Source organism: Gymnoscopelus braueri (genome assembly GCF_963280865.1).
Source record: "Gymnoscopelus braueri genome assembly, chromosome: 23".
Lineage (NCBI taxonomy): Eukaryota > Metazoa > Chordata > Actinopteri > Myctophiformes > Myctophidae > Gymnoscopelus > Gymnoscopelus braueri.
The window spans coordinates 10706138-10733029 of record NC_137625.1 but is presented as its reverse complement, the minus strand read 5'-3'; the positions used below and the strand labels follow the sequence as shown (position 1 = coordinate 10733029).

The following is a 26892-nucleotide window of genomic DNA, read 5'->3' as shown; positions in this document are numbered from 1 at the left end:
ACGGCCGTGTTTAAAGCGTGTGAATTACGCCTCTATCTCTGTAGAAGAGAAGCCGACGTTTATCTAATCTTTTTGATTGCAACAACTCGTTTATATGATGTTTTTGCATAGTAATGTATAGTTGTCTGTCATTAAATGTTTCGATGAATTGAAAACACAGGACCCCAATGGAAACAAGTCATAGTGCTTTCTTGGGTTTAATCCTTGTAATGTATATTCAATCAATAAATCAATCGTATTTTCGTTGGATTTGAGTTGAAGACCCATATCACTGTGGTGTGATTAAAACGCTCAGGGTTTTGTGTTTTAGGCTGTAGGCTACTATTTCTCTGGAGTGTCATTTGAGGTTGTTTTCAAAGTTGCTGGTCAGTTGCCTATTATGCTACTGTAGCCTATAAGCCTACTGTACATTCATTATCTACACACTATCTACTACCTGAACATTAAGATTTATTGCCAAGTAGTGCAGTGTTCCATTTACCATTTCAGATATTGAAAAAATAAATCACAACACTGAGTGTTGAGTCACCTAAAGAATTAAAAAGGAACATAACACACACAGACTTGTATTGAATTGAAACAGGTGTTTTTACTGTTTGTTTGGATGAGGTTCCTGCATTTATCAAAGCTGCAATTCTGGACCAACACATTCTGAACTTATTTCAACGAATAAAACATGATTTTAGCCAATCTGCACGGTAAAGTATGTTAATAGTATACAACATAACTAGTAGACCTACATCTGCAGTGGTTGGAGGTGGTCTCTCTATACTCTTCCATTGAGAAATGTAGACCCTGGTGTCAGGTAGGACACCTACTGGTTGCCAAGTAGTACTGCCTAGTGCTAGTAGTAGCCTACTGCAAGTAGTAGGCCTATTGCTCATAACATATACTGTAATATCTCCCCTGTCCAAGTGGGGATTCTGTCTTTGAAATGTGGTAGAAATTTGGGCTCTCATAAGGGAGACCATGTGGGTTCAAGTTTCGGAATGCAGCTTGCTTGCTTTACCCAACACAAACAGAAACATTTTCGAATGCCAGATTGAACTGTTTGAGAGACTTGGCAGGTAACGTGCCAGATCTTAAACTCGTTACTCTTCATGATGGTTGACGTAAGACAGGTAACTAAGACATGTCATTTCAACTCGTTCCCTCCCCCCATAGGTCGTGGGTACGAGTCCCGTCGCTGGCGACCCCCAGCTGTACTTCTCGGACGGCAGGCGGAAAGTGGACTATGTCCTGGTCTTCAACCATCGACGGCACAGCTCCTCCGTACGAGTCACGCCGGCTGCCACCGGCACCGCGCATGACCGGCTGTCCATCATCTCCAACGGCAACTTCCCAACGGCGGTGGGCTTGGACGCTGCAGTGGGTGGTGGGGGATTGCCCGGAGGAGGAGGAGAAGGAGAAGAAGGAGGAGGAGGAGGAGGAGGAGGAGGAGGAGGAGAGGGTGTGTGCGTGGGGGAGGTGTGTGTGGAGCTGGGAGGCGGGGAGGACGACCTTGCGGAGCCTGCCGACCGTGAGGTGGCACTGATCAGAGAGGAGTTTGAGGCCAACCTGCTCGAAGCAGGGCTGGAGATAGAAAGAGACAGAGAGGTGAGGGTGCACAAATTCACGCACGCACGCACGCACGCACGCACGCACGCACGCACGCACGCACGCACGCACGCACGCACGCACGCACGCACGCACGCACGCACGCACGCACGCACGCACGCACACACACACACACACACACACACACACACACACACACACACCAACCAGTTTGCTCTTACATCACACGGGTTCGGCCACTGGCAGTGCCAAACCTTTGCCCTGTCTTGGCCTTCCTGACTGTTGCTTCCCTCAACTGTGTGTGTGTGTGTGTGTGTGTGTGTGTGTGTGTGTGTGTGTGTGTGTGTGTGTGTGTGTGTGTGTGTTTTTGTGTGTTTGTTTGTTTGAGGCAGATGAAGCAAGTTTATTTTAAGTTGAGTGGGAGATAGATGGGAAACAGTTTGTGTACACACATGCCTGTGTGTGTGTGTGTGTGTGTGTGTGTGTGTGTGTGTGTGTGTGTGTGTGTGTGTGTGTGTGTGTGTGTGTGTGTGTGTGTGTGTGTGTGTGTGTGTGTGTGTGTGTGTGTGTGTGTGTGTGTGTGTGTAAATCAGCCTGTGTGTAGGCATGCACTGGCTTTTGAGGACATACACAGAGAAACAATTCTCCTTTTTCTCTGTTGTTGCAGTACCTCATCCTCTCTTCATGTTGTTTCTCCCTTCTTGTTCTCCATGCCGTGTCTCCTACCCTGTTCTCTTCGAATTTGGCACTGTTTGGGCATCTGCTATTCATTTCACCACCCTTCACTCTCTCTTTTTCTCCCTCCACTCTTACCTTTCTGTCTGTCTGTATGTATGTCTGTCTGTCTGTCTGTCAATTAGCTAGTAACTATGTATATGCAATAATGAACAATACTTGCACTGCTCTTTTACTTTGCTAAATGCCCATTGTTTAAATTGTATTTGTACATGTGGCTGTAATTCCATACTGTTGTTTGTAATCTGTTGGTTAGCCGCTACCGGCGGGGCTCTAAGCATGGCGATAACGGTCGGTCAGTTGATTGAGCCAACAATTTTGGAGACAAGAAGATCTCGAAAACTACTGACTGGATTGGAATTTGTGGTGGACCATCACGCTCCCATGCCTCCCTGAAGAATTAACCGCATACTCAATTTGATCACGCCGTGGCTTTTCCATTAAAGCCGCCCTTACTGTAGGCCAAAACTTCCACTTGCACACACAATATCTCATGTTCCCTGGAGTATGAATGAACACTAACTATTTGAGTTATGTAACATTTCCTCTAGTGCCACCATAAGGCCAGAATTTCAACTTTGCACGTAAAATATCTCATAATCCAATTATTTTGCATATTGCATAATTAACCCTACAGATTTTGGTGATCCCATGGCCTTTCCTCTAGCACCACACATAGGCCAATTTTGTATCATTTATTTATCATGAAACACTAGTGAGGGGCTGTAAGGATGTTGGACAGTTTGGTCAGTTCAAACCACTTGGTTTGGGTGGGGCTTATGGTGCTTTTCCACCGCGTGGTACTGACTCAACAACAAAAATGTTGTCCCCAGTCCCCACTCTTTTCGGATGTTTTTGCCCTTGTACATTTATTAGGAGCAGTGAGCGTCATTAATACAGTGCCGGGGGAGCAGTTATAGGTCAAGTGTCTTGCTCAAGGACACTTGGACACATAGACTGGGGCCGGGGAGGAACCGGGGACCGTTCTGACCTCCCAGACAGCCTCTCTACCGATTCAGTTTTTGCTGCCCTCATTTTTACGTCACCTTTTGGTATCACCTCCCCTCATCTTGACAGAGGTGATACAAAGAAAGTAGCCCAGGTTACGGTTCTAGGTCCTATTTTTATCTAATAGAAAACCAAATCTGGCGAGTAGATTTGAGCCACTCAGTGGAAAAGTGCTATTAGACGTTTAAGTGAGTTCTTCAGTGGCCAAAATAGTGACTCATCCAGAATCACAAAGGGCCATAATCCCTTTTTCAAAAGGACTTAGGCTAATACATGAACTGTTGCCAATGAAGGGGCAGATGAGGACTTGGATATACAGCAGTGGTTCCCAAACCTTTTTTGCTCGAGACCCAAAAAAGAAATTTGATGTCTCCTCGGGACCCAAACTAGTGAGCAGATCTACAAGCTCTCAACACGCCGCGATGCGACGTGTTGTGAGCTTGTAGAGCTGCTACTTTCACTACTTCTTTCACTACTTCTTTTTTAATCTAATTAATGGATAAAATTTGTTTTATTTTTTATAAATCTTTTGAGATAATAATAATTAAAAACAAAATGTAGGGAAAAAAAAAAAAAAAAGGGGTATTTACTCGTGACCCATAAAAATGTGTCCACGACCCACAAATGGGTCCCGACCCAGTGTTTGGTAACCAGTGATATACAGTACACTGATATTTATAGTGGTGCTCGACAATTTAAGGCTGATATGTTTTCCTTTGAGAATTTAAACCCATGTTGCTATATAGAGCAGTGGTCATGCACAAACCATATGTCTGTGTATGTAGGCTACTTCATATACAGTACCGTATTTTCCAACTCAGCTCGACTTAATTGTCACATCAGCGTTCTTTGTCGTGCAAGCTCATCAGTTCCAAGAAAGGTGAAAAGAGAAACAGGTCAGATACTTCCGACCAATATTGTCGTCGCCCTGTGCTATTACTGTATACCTGCTGCTTTTTTATTATTACACCTGGTGCTCTTTTAACTGCCTCGTCCCTTCACGAAACGTATATATCTACTGCTTACTGCTTTCGGCAGTGTGAAATATACTGCACATAAGGTGCATGATATATACATACGTTTCATGGTGGGATTAGGCTAGCTGTAGTATACAACCCTCGTAGACGTATTTATGATTCTGACGTTTTCAATCTACGAGAGTTGTAGGGTTCATGCCCCATGGAGACATGGACTTTCTGCACTATGCCCCTCAGATACTCCAAACGTGTACAAATTGAAAATAAAGGTGCTTACCCCAAAGCCCCAAATGTTAACTACTTCTATGCGGTAGTAGTTTAATGTAATAATCCATATATTTCAATAAAGAAGTGTTTTAATGCTGTCTGTGGCCGAACGCCATTTTTTCACCCTCGTTTACTTCCTGTTTACATTTAGTGTAATTCCGGGTTTCACCGGATGCGCCCCGTCACTAACCGTCACTACCGCCCATTGGGAACTTCCGACAGAATCGGCCACAGACGGCATTAAAACACTTCTTTATTGAAAGATATGGATTATTACATTAAACTACTACCGCGTAGAAGTAGTTAACATTTGGGGCTTTGGGGTAAGCCCCTTTATTTTCAATTTGTACACGTTTGGAGTATCTGAGGGGCATAGTGCAGAAAGTCCACGTCTCCATGGGGCATGAACCCTACAACTCTCGTAGATTGAAAACGTCAGAATCATAAATACGTCTACGAGGGTAGTATACTACAGCTAGGATTAGGCAAGAGCAGCCGGTGTAATAACAGGTATGTACGTAATGTAGCTCAGAGCCTCTGCCCTAAAAACAAACATCTAATATCTCCCCTGGCCAAGGGGGATTCCCTTTTAGACCAGGGGTCTTCAATGTTTTTCAGGCCAAAGGACAAGGCAACAATGTTGGTTAAGTTATGTGTGTTATGTGAGTAGTAGTACCTACTGTACTGTATGTTTGCGCAGTAGATGCTTGGCAGAGTGCTCAGTCTGTGGGCGATCTACAGTAACTGCTGCCTTCGCTCCATGGACTCAGGCCGTGGAGGCTGGCAGTGGTAGTGTGTATGAGAGTATGTGCTTGGTTGTGTGTATGTACAGTAAGTGTGTGATTTGTGTGATTTTGCATTTGTTTATTTGTGTGTGTGAGCGCGCGCGCGCATGTGCGTGCGTGTTTGTGTGTGCGTGTTTGTGCATACATGCGTGTTTGTGCGTGCGTGGGCCTGCATATTTATGTCTGCATAGGTACTGTGTCTGCTCAGATGCACATATTCACTGAATCTGTGTGTGTGTGTGTGTGTGTGTGTGTGTGTGTGTGTGTGTGTGTGTGTGTGTGTGTGTGTGTGTGTGTGTGTGTGTGTGTGTTTGCGTGCACGTGTGTGTGTGTGTTTGTTTGTTTGGCTAGCAGGCTGTTGGCACTGGCAGGTCTTGCAGTCTGCAGGCCAGTATTAATCAGATTGTTGACAGGGTGGCTATGGAGCCTAATCTGACAGATTAGCTGACTGACTGATAGCCCCTGATCTCTTCTGACGGATGGAGGCACATTCTGTGCCAAGACACAGAGAATAGAGTGGGAAGAGGCTCACTCCAAAATTAGATATCTTCTACATGAACAAACTTTACGTCATTGACATTAGGTACTTTTTGAAAGATGGTAAATAATTCAATTTCTTAGTTTAAAATGAATCGATTAGGTCATTTGAATGCTGTACAATTAGTCAATGATATTGTGTTGTTAAGATACTAAAGATGCTAATAACTTTCCAGTGTTCTAACATATTCCTTAAATATAATAATATAATAAACTTTATTTATATAGCACTTTTCAAAAACAGGTTTACAAAGTGCTTAACAATACAAATACAATACATACACAGGGAATATAAAGGCAATTCAATGATGTAAAATGTAAAAACAAAGGAACCATACAAAAATAATAAGACCAAAAATAAGAGTGAAAGCAGAGAAATAGCTGACTATTCCTTCTAGCTAAAGGCCATTCTAAAGTAATGAGTTTTTAAAAGGTTTTTAAAAGTGGACACCGAAGTGGCCTGTCTAATTTGCAGGGGGAGTTGGTTCCACAGAAATGGAGCCCTAGCAGCGAATGCCCTGTCACCTTCCGTCACAAGGTTTGTCTGGGGGGGGACAAGTAAAAGTTTGTGTGCTGATCTAAGATTGCAGGTGGGTTTGTGGGGAGACAGGAGGTGAAGTATAGGAGCAAGTCCGTTCAGTGCTTTAAAAACAAACAATGAAATTTTAAAATCAATTCTGAACGCCACTGGTAGCCAGTGCAGTGAAGCAAGAACAGGGGTGATGTGGTCATACCTCCTGGTTCTTGTAAGAACTCTAGCTGCTGTGTTCTGAATTAGTTGAAGGCGATTGATAGATTTTTTGGGGAGTCCAGAAAAAAGTGAATTACAGTAGTCCAAGTGGTTAGTGACAAAGGCATGAATAATGGTTTGTGCGTCGCTAAATGAGATGATTTTTGAAATATTCCTTAAAAAAAAGGAAGGATGACTTCACCCATTTTCAACCTTTCTTTATATAATTGGTCCTCGCTAATGCTCATGATAAAATGTTAATTAAAAAAATCGACTCGTCGCTGTCTCAGAGGAGGGCTGTGGACACTTCAGAAACCCACCTACCAGTGACATCATCGTTAGGAAGGTTTTTTTCTTTTTTAAACAAGATTTCAAATGTTTTATTTTGATTTTTATTAACTATTATAAACTACCCAACACAGCTCTTCCAACGGAAAACAAACACACCCGACATATTATAACTGTATGAACACGGCCGGGACAGGACACAGGCATGTCGTGCACCAGAGGTGTTTTTGGTGGATAGTGATGCAAATCACATTGTTGTTTGGCAAAGCAGAGCTACGTAGCTCCCTCCCCCTCATAATGTCACTGTTATGGACTCGTGACAACCACATACAGGTAGACTACAGTCTGACGAAAAAAACTATTTGAGAGATATTTGGCAGAGCAGAACATGTCTCTCCACACACACAAACACACACACTACTGTCTGACTGGCACGCGAATATTTTGTTCCGTGGTGACACGCGCGATGAGCGTGGACGCTTGCGTCGTGCACCAATTAAAGTCCTTTTCATTGTCATAGCTGAAGTTTCGTCATGCTAGTTGGCGAGGTGAGTTGCTGCTGGGTCCGCCTGCTGCCGTGTATCAAAGACGGAAGCTAACATGCTGACGGAGGCTACTTTACCTATGCTTTATTATGTCATAATAGGCTTTTGGCAGATCTAATTGCTAACAACACATCGCAACACAACGTGTTAAGAGCTTGTAGATCGGCTATTTTCAGCTAAGATTTGGTGTAGAGGGGGGACAAAAGAAGGGGACCAAGCATAGACCCCTGGGGGACGCCAGGCAACAAAGTATACAGTATGGTTGAAGTGGTTAAGATCCAACTTGTGTCTGTCTGAGGATTTTACCTTTGATCTAGCAGGGACTTTCTCGTCCATGCACACTTTTAATTAAGTTGAAGGAAGACATTAATTTGGACAGTGGAATTGGATCCGTGGTCGGTTCAGTCTGCTGGGACTTTGACAAGGTGAAGGGTTTGGATTAAGTGTTTTGTAAGATGCTCCACTCTGTATTCTTAAGAGATTGATTTCCCTCTTCAGTCTTCAGATTAGTCACTGGGTGGGGGAAGTCAAGAGAGGCTTTGAGTAGCCCGGCCCTCTACCCCACCTGCAACAATTAGAACTTGGCTGTTATCTGTGTGTGTGTGTGTGTGTGTGTGTGTGTGTGTGTGTGTGTGTGTGTGTGTGTGTGTGTGTGTGTGTGTGTGTGTGTGTGTGTGTGTGTGTGTGTGTGTGTGTGTGTGTGTGTGTGTGTGTGTGTGTGTGTGCGTGCGTGTGTGTGTGTGTGTCTACACAAAATAACATCTCCTGAGTGTCAGCATTACTGTAGCCCCCCCACCTCTCTCTCTCTCTCTCTCTCTCTCTCTCTCTCTCTCTCTCTCTCTCTCTCTCTCTCTCTCTCTGTCTCTCTGTCTCTCTCTCTCTCTCCAATTCAATTCAATTCAATTCAATTCAATTCAATTCAATTCAATTCAATTCAATTCAATTCAATTCAATTCAATTCAATTCAATTCAATTCAATTCAATCCCTTTGAAGTCCAGAATATATGAATAGATTCCATATATTGGACAATTTTTTTTTACCATATTTGGGAAATAAAACACAGTTCTATAACTACACACTCACACAGACACACAAACACATATTTATATATTTGTAACTATATTTATTTATATGCCGGTGACAGCTGCTGGCTCTGTAGGAAGTCCTCAAATGTCAAATGTTAGTCAAATGTCAACACGGCCCCATACCTCATCCATCACCGTGTTGCCTACTCTCCATACCCCCGCATCCAACCATAAACAAATCCAAACATTACCTTATGTTACCTCTCATTCCATGTCTGTCTCTCTCTCTTCTATTTGTTTTGTCTGTTTCCCAACATCTTTTCACTCACTCACTCACTCACTCACTCACTCACTCACTCACTCACTCACTCACTTGCTCCAAAATGGTTACTTTTAAGGAAATGTAAAAAAGAACCAATGGATCCTTATTATTTAGTCACAAGGTCTACGTAAAGGGATATTTCACTTTCAAACATGTTAGGGGTAATTTTAACGTCTACTCTGGCACCCCAAACCCCTTTTTAAAGACGGGGTGCCGTGATTTTCAGTGATTCCCCCCCCCCCCCCTAAAACATAATCATCAGGTATTATGGTTATACTAGGAGGAAGATTTTTTTTTTAAGTGTACAGAAAGTGTTAAAATTATGTTTTTCTGTGGACACGCCTCCAGTTCATTAACACATTTACCGCCGGGCCCGTAGTTCTACGGGCCGTTAAATCCAACGCTTAAGCGCCGATCCCGTAGCCTACGTACCTTCCGGTACGGCACATTTCATTGTAACACCACCGGAAACAGAATTATTTGGGATCCGGTTTTGACGATCACGCCGGCTCCCATTCTAAAGTTCACACTGAAACGCCATTTTCTTCGATTGTAGTTTTTCTCCTCGCTGATCACTGTTTAACATAAACCGTTCTAACTCAACAATGGATGCCCCGTTTGACACGTGGTTTGGACTGGTAGACACAGGGAGATGTCCGCGATGTTTACAAACAGTGCACAGATCAATCTTAAGGATTTTAACGACGTCTATGGCGACGTGAAAAAAACAAAAAACAACAATAAAACGTTGGCACTGGTGAGTACATTATGAGATTAACCTCTGGCGGTCAATGTGTTAAGTATACCTGGTTCTCACCTTAGCACCTCCTACCTGTCCTAGTCCCTCCTCCTCCTCATGCCCACACCTGTTGTGTTATGATAATGAGGGGGAGGGTATGTTTTTACTATGTCACTAAAGCGCTGTTTTTCTATTGGCACGTTTGACCCTCAAGGTTTCAGCCTCCAGGAAGAAACTCAAAATAGTCAGAGAAGACATAAAACACCATAAAAACACCACCAGGGGGCTTAATGAAGTTCTATCAACCTCATAGACACATGAAAAACAGAAAAAGTGCAAAACCATGGCACCACCTCTTTAAGTTGCTTGAATCAGTATTTAAATATTTGCTTTACCCCCATTTTATCAGACACGCCCCCTTCCTATACAAATTCCATTTTAACCATGATATATTCATCAAAAACACCTGTCCTTGGTTCTGTTTTTTGTCATTTCCCCCAAAATGTATACATACAAAATAAATGAAAAAAGGAATTGAAAAAACACCTCACGTATTAAAAGGCCAATCACCAGAACCAAGGATGGGTGTTTTCAATGAATGGAACATGATTAAAATGGAGTTTGAAGTTACAATGGGTTTATATAGGAAGGGGGCGTGTCTGATAAAATGAATATCAAATATCTGAATACTGAATCAAGCAACTTAAAAACTGTTTGAGGTGCTCACAAAAGCCTGAGTAGACGTTAAAAAGGGGCACAGTTTCACTTTCACCTCCCAGATAAAAAAAATATCACATATCACAACAACGCATATCTACAAGCTCACAAAGCGCTGTGATGCGCAGCGCTGTGAGCTTATTATCAGCTATTTTCGCTACTTTTGTGCAACACTGTCATACGAAAAAAAACATTCAGTTCAGCAAGATTTACCTGATCAAATATGTGAAGACATCAATTATCAGCATGTATTTCCCAACTAAACTCTGTGCTTCTCCCCTCCTCGCCCCCACAGAACCCTCACCGTGAACTAGTTCCCCCCTCCCCCGTAGAGATGAAGAGCTAATTGGGCCTCCCTCTGCCAATTAACCTTCTCCAGGCCCAATAGGTATTTTTAAACACCGCTTTTAATTTGCTGGAGACTCAAGCAGCAGGAGATCAGGGGAGGAACAGAGAAAGAGAGAGGAGGAGGAGGAGATCATGTGGAGGAAGGTGGTAGAGAACGATACTAGAGAAGGTGAGGGGAACAAGTGCAAGTGAGTGAGTGAGTGAGTGAGTGAGTGAGTGAGTGCGTGCGTGCGTGCGTGCGTGCGTGCGTGCGTGCGTGCGTGCGTGCGTGCGTGAGTTAGAGAGTGAGACAGATAGATATTGATTGCAGGGACGGATTAAGACTCAAGGAGATCCCTGGGCCATTTTTTTTGCCCCCCCCCCACCCCACCACAACCCCATGCTACAGGCAGTCATGCTACAGGCAGTCATTTACAGTGCATGATATTCATTCAGGTGTAAAACAAATTAATCTTAAAAATCTTAAGAAACACTTGTCTGTTGACTTGTACTGAAGGCTGATGGGCCTACATATTTGAGTGTTATATATATATATATTTCACATAAAATGATATGGTGGTCAACGGCCCCTGAGCACTGGCCCCATTGACATGGTCCATAATCCATCCATGATAGATATCTTGATTGTTTCAAAGTTAAAGGAGGTGTCAATACATCACATATACCATATTTCGTACAGTATATGTATAATTTTGTGGTAACTAAATCTATAATATCCAGGGACTATCTTCGTTTAGACTTCAATGCGTGCTTCAATGATAATGCGAATAAAAAAAACAAAAAAACAACATAATGATGTTTAATCTTGAAAGTTTTATACCATATTGAAATGAACAGAATCCAGTGGCTTCCTTGAAATTCAATCCTTGAAATTCAAACAATCCACATTATGCTTTGGGAAATGGTCAGCACTGCAGTAAAGGTTACGCATAAAAGTTAGGTTACGTATACCAAGACATGCCAGACTATATAGTATGGTTCTTTAAAAAGTAAAATAAAACTACAGTTAATGTGATTTCGGTTGACCAACTATGTGGTCCCTTAAGAGTCTCCCTCCAACCACGGGTGGTGAGTAGGGATGTTCGATATTGACTTTTTTACCGATACACAATACCGATATCAACCAATACCGATACATGCAGGCCTTTTCACCAAAAGTCAACCAATTGTCAGGTGACAACATCACATATCTAATAAAATAAAATAGCTATAATATCAATATAATATCTAATAAATCTAATATAATACAGTGATGTTGTTGCTGTAGGTTTTCAATAAAGTGAGGACTCACTGGTGGTTATTTGAATGAGTCCCACTAATCTTCGATTAGATGTTGGCCTATTTGACAGTGCAGAAGCATAATTGCCTTGATGCCTAGAACATTAACGAGCGTCAACGAGCGTCAGCTGGACACAGACACACACACACCTGCCCTCTGCAGTGCTCTAATTTGAAAGTGACTGGAGTCTGTCTCATTTCTCTGCAAAAGCCCTTGAATATGATGGAATATGATTAAGGATTACTGTGATATGGTAAGCTCACATTTCATATCACACACCATACAGTAAGAACTCCTGTAACTTAGGGTGCGTTCGGAAATGCGCACCCGGAGTGCACTCACGTATTAGTTTGTATAAAATAATAATTTAAAAAAACGTATGCTAATATCGGCCGATAATATCGGACAGTGATGTTTCAGTTGAGTCGCGTGCGCCCAGAACAAGATGTCACCAGGCAGTATCACACGACAAGTTCTGAAGTTTACTGTAATACACACATGTATAATGTAAACGTAGAATATATACAGTATTGGACACTGACATGACCAGAAGATATGAGACAAGAATTGAATAGGAATAGAACATTGTGCACAGACGTCAGTCTCTGATAAAGTAGTTGAAGGTCATCGTATCACGGGTCAATTATGCTTTACGTAGATGAGTGATTCGCCACATGTGTGTACTGGGTCAAGCAGATAAAGGTCATAAATCATGACAGTTAATGGGCTAATAATTTAGTTGTGTAGCTATTGGCTACCTTGCTGTTATTCTTTTAGCTTGCACAGTCTGTTATTACCGTGTATTGTAGCCGACCTCGTGTGTGTGTTTGTTTATCTGTTTTAATCCTATTTGTATCAAACTAGGATAAGTTGGGGCAGGTTTAGGACTCTATGTGTGAGTGAGTGAGTGAGTGAGTGAGTGAGTGAGTGAGTGAGTGAGTGAGTGAGTGGGTGAGTGTGTATGTGTGTGTGTGTGTGTGTGTGTGTGTGTGTGTGTGTGTGTGTGTGTGTGTGTGTGTGTGTGTGTGTGTGTGTGTGTGTGTGTGTGTGTGTGTGTGAGTGAGTGAGTGAGTGAGTGAGTGAGTGAGTGGGTGAGTTAGGGAGATAGGGGGGTCGTTGGGAGAAGATTGGCAGCGGTACAGGGAAGGAGCAAAGGATGGATGAGAGAGGGAGAGGAGAAGAGGAAATCTTCTCAGGTTTCTGTCATCCTCCCTCCCGCCTTTTCTCTTTTTACTTTCTCCGCTCTCACTCCATATTGCACCTCCCTTACACCCACCACCCACCCTGCTCTCTCTCTCTCTCTTGCTTTACCCCCCTCCTCTGATCGACGGCTCAGGAGGGTTAAGTTACAGCTTGCCCTCCCCCCTGGCTCTGCGGTGTGCTCAGTTTCTGGTTACAATTTCACTCACAAGGCAACTGTGTCCATTGTGACCATGGATTATGGAAGCATGTTCTGTCTTCTTACCACCTGGTTATGCGGTTTGGGTTAGCCAGTCAAACTATGTGCCGGCTATATGTAGCTTGTATTCCTGTCATTCCTGTAGTTTTCCTAGTGCTAAGGACCCACATCCTATTTATCAGTGGAAAAAACATATAGTATAATCTGACAACAACCACTTAAGTGCTATTTTCAAAATGTTTTCAAAATTCTGTAGATCAGCTTTTTTTTTAAAGAGGGGGAAAAAAGGAAAATCCCTTGTGCCATTCCCAAAATAGGGACACCAGGGTTAACGTACTGTAGTTAACAGAGAGGATGTTCCTTATTTTTTCCCTTGTGAATATTTACTGCTTTTTTAATCATAAATATTTAACGTGTTCTGTAGCAACTCCACAGGTACATTGCATATGTCTGTAAACTCATTTGGGCAATAAAGTTATTTTGTATTCTACAGTAGCCTATGTTGATTATGAAATGTAGGACCGTATAATAGTTGATCACAGTACACAGTCATTTATCCCTTTGTAACTAAGAGTCTCCAAATGTTACATTTGTAGACACAAATATAAATGAACACTGAGGTTTAGGATACTACAGTCTGTACAAAGTAAAATAACGTGTACATACGGTAGTTTCCTAATGCTAAAGGGTTGGGAAAGCACCGGGGTCTGCTGTGATATTCACGTGGTTGCATGGAGTATTTATGTTACACTGAAATGTATCACATACAGACAGACAGTCAAGCACTCTGGCTAACCTCCTATTGCTGCTGATCAAATTATAGACGCACTGCTAGGAGGTGAAGTCAAGTTTGGAGCTCACTTTACATACACGGTTGTTTTGCACTACTGTTCTAGGTTACGACTGTAAACAAGTATATATTTACACTGATACACGACTGTCACACACACACACACACACACACACACACACACACACACACACACACACACACACACACTCACACTCACACTAACACTAACACGCACACGCACACGCACACGCACACGCACACGCACACACACACACACACACACACACACACACACACATACATATATTTTGAATACCAACCATATATATAAAAAAAACCTATATATATATATATACACACCGTATATATTAGACCGTATGTATGTACAGTATGCATGTACGTACGTACGTAACAATCTTTGCTGTTTTTCAGTTGAAGAGCCATGGTCCTTGCTTCACTCGTCTCCATGCTCCCTGGCCGGTCCTCAGTCGTGAGGCAGAGTTCCTCAAGATCAAAGTCCCTACCAAGAAGGTGAGAGAGAGAGTTCAATTTAACCCTGAGAGTGTACAGTATCAGTGTTAAATGCAAGGTCCTTACTTACTACTCCTTACTAAAAAATGTTAGTCTAAAATCTTTTCAAAGTATTGTTTGTGTCATGAGTACATTAACACAGAACATGATTATTATTTGGCGATAAAGCAAGGTAATTCTTTTTTGAAGCAAGGTTGATTTTCACCACAATTAAAAGCATCGACCTGTATGAATAAGGCATGCATCAACTATACGAATAATTTGATTCGAAAATATTCGCGAGCGCATTTTCGGATCACGTCACACTCCCGGCGTATAAAGACATTAACTCAGAGGATTTTACAGTAAACGGTATTAGAAAATGTTCTTTCCCAAGATTCTCTAAGTCATATCTCTTGGCTTGAAACTGTTGCTGAAGGAATAGATTCATGTATGAATAACAGGGTTATGAGCTGAAAGAGGAGAGTGGATTCAGTGCCAGTGTGAACGGAGTGTGGAGGAAGCTGAACCAGCCGTTTCAGCCCAACGTCCCCCAGCAGGAGCATAGCCGCACCAAGTTTCTGTCGCACTGCTTCTCCAGGGACAAGCTGCATCTGTAAGACAGGAAGACACACACATATGCCCATGCACCACATGTACCACTGTACACACATACATGTACGCAGTGGTGGAAAATGTACTAACATTTCAATTCAACATTCAAATCATTGTAGTGGAGTAAAAGTACAATATTTGCCTCTGAGATGTAGTGGAGAAGAAGTAAATGTACTGAAAATTGGAAATACTCCAGTAAAGTAAAAATACCTCAAAACTGTACCTAAGTACAGTACTAGAGTAAATGTACTTAGTTACTTTACACCACTGCATGTACGTAGCATGTACACAAACATACACATGCAGTCATTTATACAGGAGAGCAGTGGTTCTCAAACATTCACATGTCAAGGTCCCCCAAATTCCTATGTATTTGTCCGCCATCTGAAAAGATTTTGTACCAGGGGTCCCCCATAAAAGTTGTCAACATCTGTCTACACGTTTTAAAAATAGCTGAAATACAAGCTCACAATTTGTCGCACCGCACACTTGTAAATAAAATAGTGTTTAAACAGTTCATCATTTTACTGGGGACCCCCTAGAAACCCCCCCAAGAACCTCCGGGGTCCCCGGACCCCACTTTGAGAACCAGTGGCGTAGAGCACTTGCAAAGATGCAAAGGGAAACAACAACACACACACACACGCACGCACGCACGCACGCACGCACGCACGCACGCACGCACGCACGCACGCACACACACACACACACACACACACACACACACACACACACACACACACACACACACACACACACACACACACACACACACACACATACACACACACACACGCTTGCTTACATACTCACTCACTCTGGATTTTGTGTTTTTCTCAGGTACAACATCAAATCTAAAGACACGTTCTTTGACAATGCCACACGGGGTCGCATAGTAAGTGTTATATCATTTAAATGTAATCAATTTGTCTTCACTTGGAACCACTTTCTCTTATGTCAGATATGCCTGGTTCCTTTGCATTGTATTCTCTGTTTGACTATTGATTGACTCTCCTAGGTCTATGAGATCCTGAGACGTACAGTGTGTGTACGAACCTGCCAATCCATGGGTCAGTCTACCATATAAACATTGGTGTTTATATGTGTGTTTGTGCTTGTGATTTTGTGTGTGTGTGTGCGTGTGTGTGAGAGACATAGGACAACTAGGGCTGTGCCCGACTCGGTATTTATCTAGTCGACTCAGAGTCTGGACATTAATGTGACTCGTCGACGAATCAATGATTAGTTTTTAATGTTCCCCCGTAAAATAGGTCTTGTGAACTTATTGGAGGCTACAATTGCAAGTGTTTCAGAAACTTTCAGTGCTGATTTAGAGCACATTACATAGTGAAGTGCAACAGCGCCATATGAATATGTTTTTAACATTTAAAAGTAATGACTCCGTTAACTACATGAAGGCAGACTGCTTATTTTAATTGACAACAATCTTGTGTAGGACTACATACAGTTCGGAGCACAACGCTACCGTATCAAAGAGCTATGTTGCAGATCCAGTAGTGGCTGGTGCAAGATAAAATAAATTACAGTAAAGAGAAAAGACCGAAATGTTGTGTACCTGATAATTGCAAAGTCAACTTTTTATCAGAGCTACAGCTGTCTCTTTACGCAGCTACTTTAGCTAATTAACCACTCACCTAATTCTGCGGAGGTTCAAAGAGTTTAACACACTTCCAAACGGTGTACATTGTTTAAGTCACAGGAGCATGGTTTTCATATCATAAATATGAACTTTAGCCAAAATCTTGCATGTAATCCACGTGAGTTCTTATTTACACCTGAACAGCGTCATAGTAGCTTAGCAGCAACAGAAGAAGTGTTTCCTCTCAAAACGGCGGATTTCAGAATAAGAGCCAGCCATAATATTATTAGTCAACTGGTTTTATTTTTAAGTCTACTTACAGGAAGTAGATGGACTAAATTAGAATTAGATGACACACCAGCGCTCCGCACCTACACTAGTAACTGACGCTATAAAAATAATTGACAAAAAAGAAAAACACTGACGGCTCAAATCAAATAATTTGCGTCGGCCGAGGGGGTCTCGACTGACTAGTTGATTCGTCGACTTTCAGGGGACAGCACGCAACAGACAACCATGAAACAAAGAAGAGATACTCTCTCCTCCATTCTTAGCCATCCCAGGCTACTGAAGTGGGCGGAGGTAAGATGAGATCTGGGTCTGGATCTGGATAACATACTTTAACTCGCATCTATTTAAATAGGCAACAAGTAGTGATACAAGGAATGAGGAATGCTAGGGGTTGAGGTGGAGTCTGGACAGGGACCACCCTGTGGTGGTGGGGGGGGGGGGGGTTATTCCACAGCTTCGGAGCCAGGAGGGAGAAGAATCTAGGTCACTTGGAGTGGTATCATAGGGATGGGACAGCTGGGGATACATGAACATGTTTTGGAGGTAGAACTTAGAAGACCAGGCATGCCACGGCATTCTGGATCAGTTGTAGGGGTTTGAGAGGGCATGTAGGCAAACCAGCAAGGAGGGAGTTGCAATAGTCACGCCTGGAGGTGAGGGCAGACTCCTTGGTGAGGAAAGATTCTGTGGATGATGTCAAGTGTAATCCTACAGGACCAAGGTATCGCTGTAATGTGTGCCTTGAAGGACAGCTGACTATCCTACACTTCCAGGTTCTTGGAAGTTTGACTATATCAAATGCAGAGGTCAAGGGGATTATGACTAATGAGTGGAAGGCAGCCCGGGCAGCGTGGAGTGCCTGTTACTCAGAGGAGTTCTGTTTCACTAGAATGGGCATGTTTGAATCCTGACTTGTTGGTATTCAAAAGGTTATTCTGTGAGAGATGGGGAGAGCTGGTTTGAATCAACTCGTTCAGTGGTTTTTGAAAGACAGAAAAGGAGTGATAAAGGCAGGAGTTCTTGGGGAGTAATTCTGGCTGACTTTTAACTATCATTATTCATTACATCTTAATTGTCAGTCCAACTGAGATTAGAAGATCTCTTTGTTGTGGGAGCCTGGCCAAGATAGCTGCAATTACAGTACTCTACAACATAAAAGCACTTACAGTAGGGCATTAAGCCAGTCTATGACATCGGTATGATGTCTTATTGAGGGATCACATCAAGGATCTCCATATATTGGCAAAAAGAGACGGATGGTTCTCAAGATAAGTGTAGGAAAGACACAAATACAGTCACTCACTCACGCACTCACTCACTCACTCACTCACTCACTCACTCACTCACTCACTCACTCTGTTAATTTATAGATAGATGGTTAATGTGGTTAACGTACATTTTTTATAAAACATAAATAATAAATTAAATTAAAATAATAATAAAATAAATTAAATAAAGTTAATACATAAAATAAATAATAACATAAAAAAAAATTATGCCAGCTATTGAAACCTGGATATAGGCTACCCACACAGGTAAGAGGGAAGCATGCAGAACAAGGATGGACTTAACCATACAATAAATATTCCAATGAAAGAGTCTGTGCAAGGCCAATGAAGGCCCCACAACTCAGGCATATGTAGGGTGCAATGGTGAATGAAAGCAGACGGGATGCAACCTAATCGTTTGGATGCATACATCAGCGACAATGGTCTGACAATGGTTTATTTATCACATCACAGGTTTACAGGTATAAAGAAGTTGGTGAATATACATATTCTTTTAATTTTAAAAACTCCATTGTTTTGTAGTATTTTGAGAGAGGACAGAGGTAGAATTAGTATATACAGATAGTGTACAGTATGTGATAGCAGGTATATACATGATGTTTAGAACTGTGTGTGTGTGTGTGTGTGTGTGTGTGTGTGTGTGTGTGTGTGTGTGTGTGTGTGTGTGTGTGTGTGTGTGTGTGTGAGTGTGTGTGTGTGTGTGTGTGTGTGTGTGTGTGTGTGTGTGTGTGTGTGTGTGTGTGTGTGTGTGTGTGTGTGTGTGTAGGGGGGGGTTGTTGTTTCTTCTGGATGTGTGACTTTATTAAAAGGGAGAGCAGACTGGCTTTAATTCCATGTCTAGTTTCTACCATATGTGCTTGGCTGCAGCCACACAACAGAAGGCACCAGCCTGCAGCTACTGGTAGAGAGGAAGGAGAGAGGAAGGAGACATTTGGATCTTTAACCTCTATTAGACCTCTTCCTCACTTTTTAGATTATCCACTCCTCTCTGTTTCTTTGGACTTATCTTGTTTCTACCTATGCTCTCTCTCTCTCTCTCTCTCTCTCTCTCTCTCTCTCTCTCTCTCTCTCTCTCTCTCTCTCTCTCTCTCTCTCTCTCTCTCTCTCTCTCTCTCTACAAGTGGGTCATACTTCCTGGGTCACACTGAGATTGAAGCAGGCCCTTCTGGGAGTTGAAGTTCTTTGTAGCTTGTAGTACATGTGCATTCATGCATGAATGTGCCCTGTCCCCTTTGAGGTTTCTGGTAATTAATTGATTAATTACTTTGATTAAAGCTTTATTCCAGGTCCACAGTAGTCTAATGTGTCAGTGTCCATGATAACACTGGGAGGTCATTCCCAGTACAATCATCACAAACGCTAGAAATAGCACCCAGTCCCCATCTATTTGACATCGCAACCATGGCACTGGGTTGGGGTGGAGAGCCCCGTCATTGCACATCATGTCCTCGTAAAAATAATGCCTGATCTAGAATCAGTTCGATTGACCACCTGATTTTCCCACCTCAAACTTCCTGAGACTTGCATATCTCACATTGTTCATATGCTCAGCCAATAAGCTCACAATGTGTCGCATCACAATGCATTGTGAGCTTGTAAATTGGCTATTTTTGGCACGTTACTCCGTAATGCCATATAGTATAAAAAATAGTCCCCTTTTAGATGTTTTTGGAGCATTTGTCCCTGTCACAGTTATTGCATTTGACATCACAACTCTTCTCTCTCTCTCCCTCTTTCTTCCAGGCATCACCACATTGATGGCTAAAGGCGTGTATGACTCCGCCTTCCCAGTTCATGATGTGAGTATGTCAAAGCAGAGTGACAGAGTGTCTACCCTGTTGTCAGCAATGTGTAACAGGGTGTTGTCACTACTCTGTCAGTGTGTGTAGTTGTGGTTCTGTGCGACTTTGAACAAAATAACTGGTAAACGGAATGCGTGGACGATGGTTACAATTTGGGTCAAGTTGACAATCAAGGTCAGAATCGACAGTAGCTGGGCAGATTTTCATGGAACGTCTGGCTGCCCAGAAGAGGGGATTAAACTTTGGGTCTCAAAGGTCAAGATTAAAGTTCTACAATCAAAGTCACAGTCATAGAACAACAAATGTTGGTGTGGGTTAGGGCATTAACAGAATAATCGAATATTCGAATATTCGACTATCAAAACCACTATTCGACCACTGTAATCAAAGTCGATTATTCTATAAAAAATAAATAAAAAATTAAGATTCTTTTCCCCAGTGGCTTTTCTACAGCAGACACGCAGCTGTGAGCTCTGGTGTGACATCAACTCGCAATCCTTTTTTATTTTTATTTTTTATAATCAAATCGATTAATCGAATATTCGAATACTTATAGGTCGAATAATTCGAATGCTAAAAATCACTATTCGTGAATAGTGTGGGTAGGTGCGCGCGCATGTGTGTGGGTGTGTGTGTGTGTGTGTGTGTGTGTGTGTGTGTGTGTGTGTGTGTGTGTGTGTGTGTGTGTGTGTGTGTGTGTGTGTGTAATGTAACCCATGTCTTTGACCCTTTCTCTCTCTCTATAGGGTGACTACAAGGTCACGGGTAACGCTGAAGAGAGGAATGACAGACAGGTAGCTCACCCTTCCCCTTGACACTCAATCTCTCACACTCCTTTTCTCCACCTTCCTCTCTTGGGCCTCTTGTTTTCACCGTTCTACCTACCTCTTCTCCACCCATCAACACTAAAGGAAAGCTGACATCTCCTTCATGTGTCTTTTCCTCACTGTCGGGTGGAAACCTTGTATGTCCATAACAATAACTTTTCAGGAAATAGGCGTTTTACTGAACTTTTCTCTTTTCTTCTGAGTTCTCCATCCCCTGCAGTTGAATGCAGTTCATCTCAGTTCAGTTCAATGCAGTTTGGTTTAAATCAGTTCAGTTTAGTTCCTGATTGGTGCCAGATTGTAACACATAGTGGGGAGACACAATGGGAAACTCAATGATTTCCCCTTTAATCCAATGAAAGTTAAAAAAAAACTATTTTGTATTGTGTTCCTACAATTCTTTTTTTTACTAAAATAATACTGAGCAAATATAGAAATAGTTCAATTCAGTTCAGTTCATTGCAATTCATTCATCCGATTCACTAAGCTGGTCGTTAATAACGTGTAAATAAAGTGACTAAAGGAGGGTGTATTTTCTCTAAGCACAAACTGAGGTGCGATTCACAAACATATGTGTAGATCGCTGATATGTGTGTATCGCAGCTGCTCCTCTTTTTTGTCTGACAGTCAGAGGCGCCTTCACATGGAGAATCATTTGCAATGCTAGACGCCCCATTTAAGACCAAAAAAAGTAACCGGAAAAGTCCTATGACATCACCACTCCTCAAAAGGGACAAATTTACAAGCTTACTCCGCATGACAACTTTTAGATCAGCGCAAGCGAACATTAGTAAAGTAGTAGCCAACTCTCACATGTAATGAGATTGTGAGAATAAGCAGTTAGTTTACAAAGTTAAACCTCACGACCAAAGGCTAATAAAACTTGGAGTGGATATTTATATAAGCCCGTTATACTGAGCAATTGCTCACTCACCTTTGCCGAGGTAAAAAAATGATTCTGTATCGAAGTGAAGTATAGAATATAGAACGGCAAAGACGCCTAATAATTGGGCACATACATATATTATTTGAGGTTTGTATAAGCCATTAGTCATGCCTCTGAGCAGACGTGAGAAAGAGCGGGCCTGCGTCCAAATTCACAGATTTCTTTTTCTATGAATCAGACACCTGCACATTTTCGTAAATTCCGGTACGTTCAAAATATGGGCATAAACTGCTTAGTGAATCGGGCCCAATTGTGTATCCAGCTTTTTCCTTGTCTCCAATTCCATCCAGTGTGATGTAACACATTGACCGTGTGACATCTTATGTCTCTCTCTCCTCTGTCAGCTCCTGCATGAAGAGTGGGCCAGATATGGAGCCTTTTACAAATACCAGCCTGTTGATCTCATCAGGTACAGTTCTTTCACCACAGCACACACACTGGACCAGGAGGAGCTTAACCCATTTTGGGGCGGGAACCCCTATTTGTAACTATACCTTTCAGGACGGGAACCCCTTTTGGGCTTCTTGTTGCTATTTACAGTATACGGCAACATACATTTGTTGTAATTTGTTTGGATTTAGAAGGCGTTTCTAGAATCGGCCTCAGATCTAAATGGGTTAACCACATGAACCCTAGCATCCCTATTCATAATAGGTGAACATCCTAAATTAAAATTGGCTAGTGGGCCGCCGGCGGACCACGGCCACGTCACTCTGACTCAGATATAACCATAAACAAACCCAATACGCCCATATATAGGTATGTCACTATGACTCAGACATAACCATAAACAAACCCGATATGCCCATATATATCCATATATAGAGATCCGGTTGTCCAGAGCCCAGTTCCGACAAAGCCCCCAGACATATTGGTCTGGTCGGCGGTGCGACTTACAGGTAGGTGTGAGGACCGCGTAGCTGCCCAAACTCTAGATGGAACGCCTAGTTTGGTGAAAAGGGGAAACTTTTGGCAAACATTCTGTGAAAATAGCATCGGGCAGGTCTGTCTTTGTCGCTCTTATACCTGTATATGGAGAACCTTCATCATAGTACTGATGATGTGGTAATGGGTACCGCACTGGGTACAACGGGTACAATGAGTATTGCATAACCAACTTACTACTGTTAGATTCTAATAGAACTCTAATGAGTTATATTATATTGACCAATTGCTGAGAGGGGAGGTTGGAGAACAAGAGGGACAAGACAAAGTTATTCTTGGAGTGAGAACACAGAACAACCACCAACCTTTACTTGTTCTCATTGTGACGTTTTGCTTAAAAATGTCTTCCTCTCAACTTTTCTCAAGTTCACAGGTGTAAAAGAGTGGGTATTTTCTGTACTAGCCCCCAATGATTTGCAGTTACAACATATAATCATACAAATAGAGGAAGAGAACAGAGGAAGAAGTCAGATAACAGGACAACAATATAAAATATAAGTAAGGTGCATGCTAATATAAATTAATTGAAATTAGTAAGAATATCACAGTCTCGCATACAAGAGACATCATGAGACAAACATTTAAGTGTATAAGTGATAGTTCTAGTGCAGCACTATCACTCACTGTATACTGAGTATACTATGGCCTTTAGCACACAGCGTGAGTTGTACTGAGTATACTATGGCCTTTAGCACACAGCATGAGTTGTACTGAGTATACTATGGCCTTTAGCACACAGCGTGAGTTGTACTGAGTATACTATGGCCTTTAGCACACAGCATGAGTTGCCACCATCTGTTCACTGTGTTACCCTGTACACTAAACTTGTGTCACATCTTCTTCCTAATCCCTGACCTCTGATCTTTCCAGGAAGTACTTTGGGGAGAAGATAGGCCTGTACTTTGCCTGGCTCGGGGTTTACACTCAGCTGCTGGTACCAGCTTCTATAGTGGGAATCATTGTCTTCGGCTATGGAGTGGCCACAGTGGATACCAATGTACCAAGGTGCATGCATGCACGCGCACACACACACACATACACACACACACACACACACACACACACACACACACACACACACACACACACACACACACACAGACACACACACACACACACACACACACACACACACACACACACACACACACACACACACACACACACACACACACACACACACACACACACACACTCTCTCTCTCTCTCTCTCTCTCTCTCTCTCTCTCTCTCTCTCTCTCTCTCTCTCTCTCTCACACACACAAACAAACAAACACTCATTTTAATTCTTTATTTGAATCCACAAATGAATATACATTTTCAGGGAAACAAAATGTAACGGGACAGTTCATGGGCACCTGGGTATATGGGTATATAGGTTCAAGGTTCAAGGTTCAAGGTTGTACTTTATTGTTACATCTTGTTTACAGGTACATAAGAGTAAAACTTATTTTTGTTTGGCTTCCTTCAGACAATGCAGCAGTATAGATAATAACAACAATAATAATGATAAAAAACGTAAACAGAAAGACAAACATATAGAAAACATATAGCACACAGACAAACTGCCCATAACAGCTGAAACAGAGCAATATTTTGCAAGTTGTTTGGATTTGCTCTTTGTCATGCCAGCATTTGTCATTTTCAGGCCACTTATATTAAACTGGTCAGTTTAATATAACATGGCCCAGGCTTCCAAATGGGAGTATGCAGAGTCTACATCTGTACCCAAAGTTTGTTATGATTCTAATTAATGGTTGGTACTTTGAATGTTTATCTTGTAAAGCCTGGCCCATGTATAAATCAAAAACACAGCCTACTTCTAGAATCAGGACCTCGTTGTGACCTTCCGGTTGTACCTGGCTTTATGCTGGGTTGTGTGGGAGGGACACAGAAGGCAGGACTGGCAGTGCTTTGTGTATACATCTGTGTGTGTGTGTGTGTGTGTGTGTGTGTGTGTGTGTGTGTGTGTGTGTGTGTGTTTGTGTTTGTGTGTGTGTGCGTGTGCGTGCGTGCGTGCGTGCGTGCGTGCGTGCGCGTGCGTGCGTGCGTGCGTGCGTTCGTGCGTGCGTACGTGTGTGTGTGTGTGTGTGTACAGCCTGGAGATGTGTGACGACCATCAGAACTTCACCATGTGTCCTCTGTGTGATGGAGCGTGTGATTTCTGGCACCTCAGCACAGCATGTGGCACGGCACGGGCATCACACCTCTTCGACAACCCCGCTACTGTCTTCTTTGCCATCTTCATGTCCCTGTGGGGTAAGGACAAGTGTGTGTGTGTGTGTGTGAGTGTGTGTGTGTGTGTGTGTGTGTGTGTGTGTGTGTGTGTGTGTGTGTGCGTATGTGTGTGGGGAGTGTGTGTGTGTGTGTGTGTGTGTGTGTGTGTGTGTGTGTGTGTGTGTGTGTGTGTGTGTGTGTGTGTGTGTGTGTGACTGTGTGTGTTAGTTTGTGAATATCATTGGCAATGCCTCACACGTATTTGCCAAGCACACATGGTCTATCTTAGGGGTGAGCGATATGGCAAAAATCATCCACGATCTTATCACGATTCCTTTTTAATGTTGATTTTTAAGATTATTACTATTTTATGACAATTATTTATAAGATATGATGATGCTGCATATCTTACAGACAGATGACAGACACATACATACTGTACATACATACACATACATACATACCTATAGATAGATATCTATATTAGATACATACATACATGTACATACATAAATACATACCGTAGCTTACATACATAGCAGTCCGGGCGTGTCACAGGTTCGAATCCCGATCCCGACGACCTTTGCTGCGTGTCACTCCCCATCTCCCCATTTTCTACTGTATACTATATACTGCTGATCATCTGTTTTCATCAGTCTCATGAAACCCTCACTTTCAACGGTTTTACCATACAAACACAGCAGTTTCCAGCGCTTACATGTTTTCTAGCATGCCGTTTAGGCTGCGTCGAGTGAAGTCGAGGCGAACGTCGAGTGACGTTCGAACATTGTCGTCGCAAACTTTGCAAATAAACTTGGTTTGCACCGTGTTGATTTTGGAATATCCAAACCAGTTCCAAAGACTCGAATTATTTAGGGACCAAATTCTCTGTGTGTCTCTCTCTCTGTCTGTCCATTCATTGCTGCTGCGCTAACAGTGCCAACAGTAGGACAGAATGCATTGTGGTCTTATATTATTACATGACTGAATGCATTGTGGACTTATATTATTACATACAGTATGACAGAATGCATTGTGGTCACTGGTCTTATATTATTACATGACAGAATGCATTGTGGTCTTATATTATTACATACAGTATGACAGAATGCATTGTGGTCTTATATTATTACATACAGTATGACAGAATGCATTGTGGTCTTATATTATTACATGACAGAATGCATTGTGGTCTTATATTATTACATACAGTATGACAGAATGCATTGTGGTCTTATATTATTACATACAGTATGACAGAATGCATTGTAGTCTTATATTATTACATACAGTATGACAGAATGCATTGTAGTCTTATATTATTACATACAGTATGTCAGAATGCATTGTGGTCTTATAGTATTACATCTTATAGTATTACATACAGTTTGACAGAATGCTCGTGTAGTAAAGAAAACAAAACAAAATCACATCCAGATAAAAAGTACTGAAACTGTTGCAAAAGAGATGGACGGTGGAGAGACGACACACTGCTTAACATTTTAGAAGGGGGCTTGACTGTGTGTGTGTGTGTGTGTGTGTGTGTGTGTGTGTGTGTGTGTGTGTGCGTGCGTGTGCGTGTGCCGTGTGTGCGTGCGTACGTGCGTGCGTGCGTGCGTGTGTGTGTGTGTGTGTGTTTTTGTGTGTGTTCGTTTGTGCGTGCGTGCGCGCGTGCATGCATACACAGGTGGGCTGAGTGTGCACTTGGTTATAAATATCTAATGACCCCCTTCAACTCCAGTGGAGGTCCCACTGAGAGTAATAATACATAGAGAGGGCCCCCTCTATGCCCCACACG

At 42.3% G+C, this 26892-nt stretch overlaps 1 protein-coding gene across 1 annotated transcript in view; it reads left to right on the top strand.

The window, feature by feature from the left end:
* Window positions 1-26892, top strand: part of ano2b (anoctamin 2b) — a 115272-nt gene that overhangs the window by 208 nt on the left and 88172 nt on the right. Inside the window, 10 exon segments of the mRNA XM_080420624.1 lie at window positions 1165-1596; window positions 14485-14583; window positions 15027-15178; window positions 16018-16072; window positions 16196-16247; window positions 20101-20156; window positions 20906-20953; window positions 22277-22341; window positions 23748-23882; window positions 24976-25136. Of these exon segments, the coding sequence (XP_080276750.1) occupies window positions 1165-1596; window positions 14485-14583; window positions 15027-15178; window positions 16018-16072; window positions 16196-16247; window positions 20101-20156; window positions 20906-20953; window positions 22277-22341; window positions 23748-23882; window positions 24976-25136 (1255 nt within the window).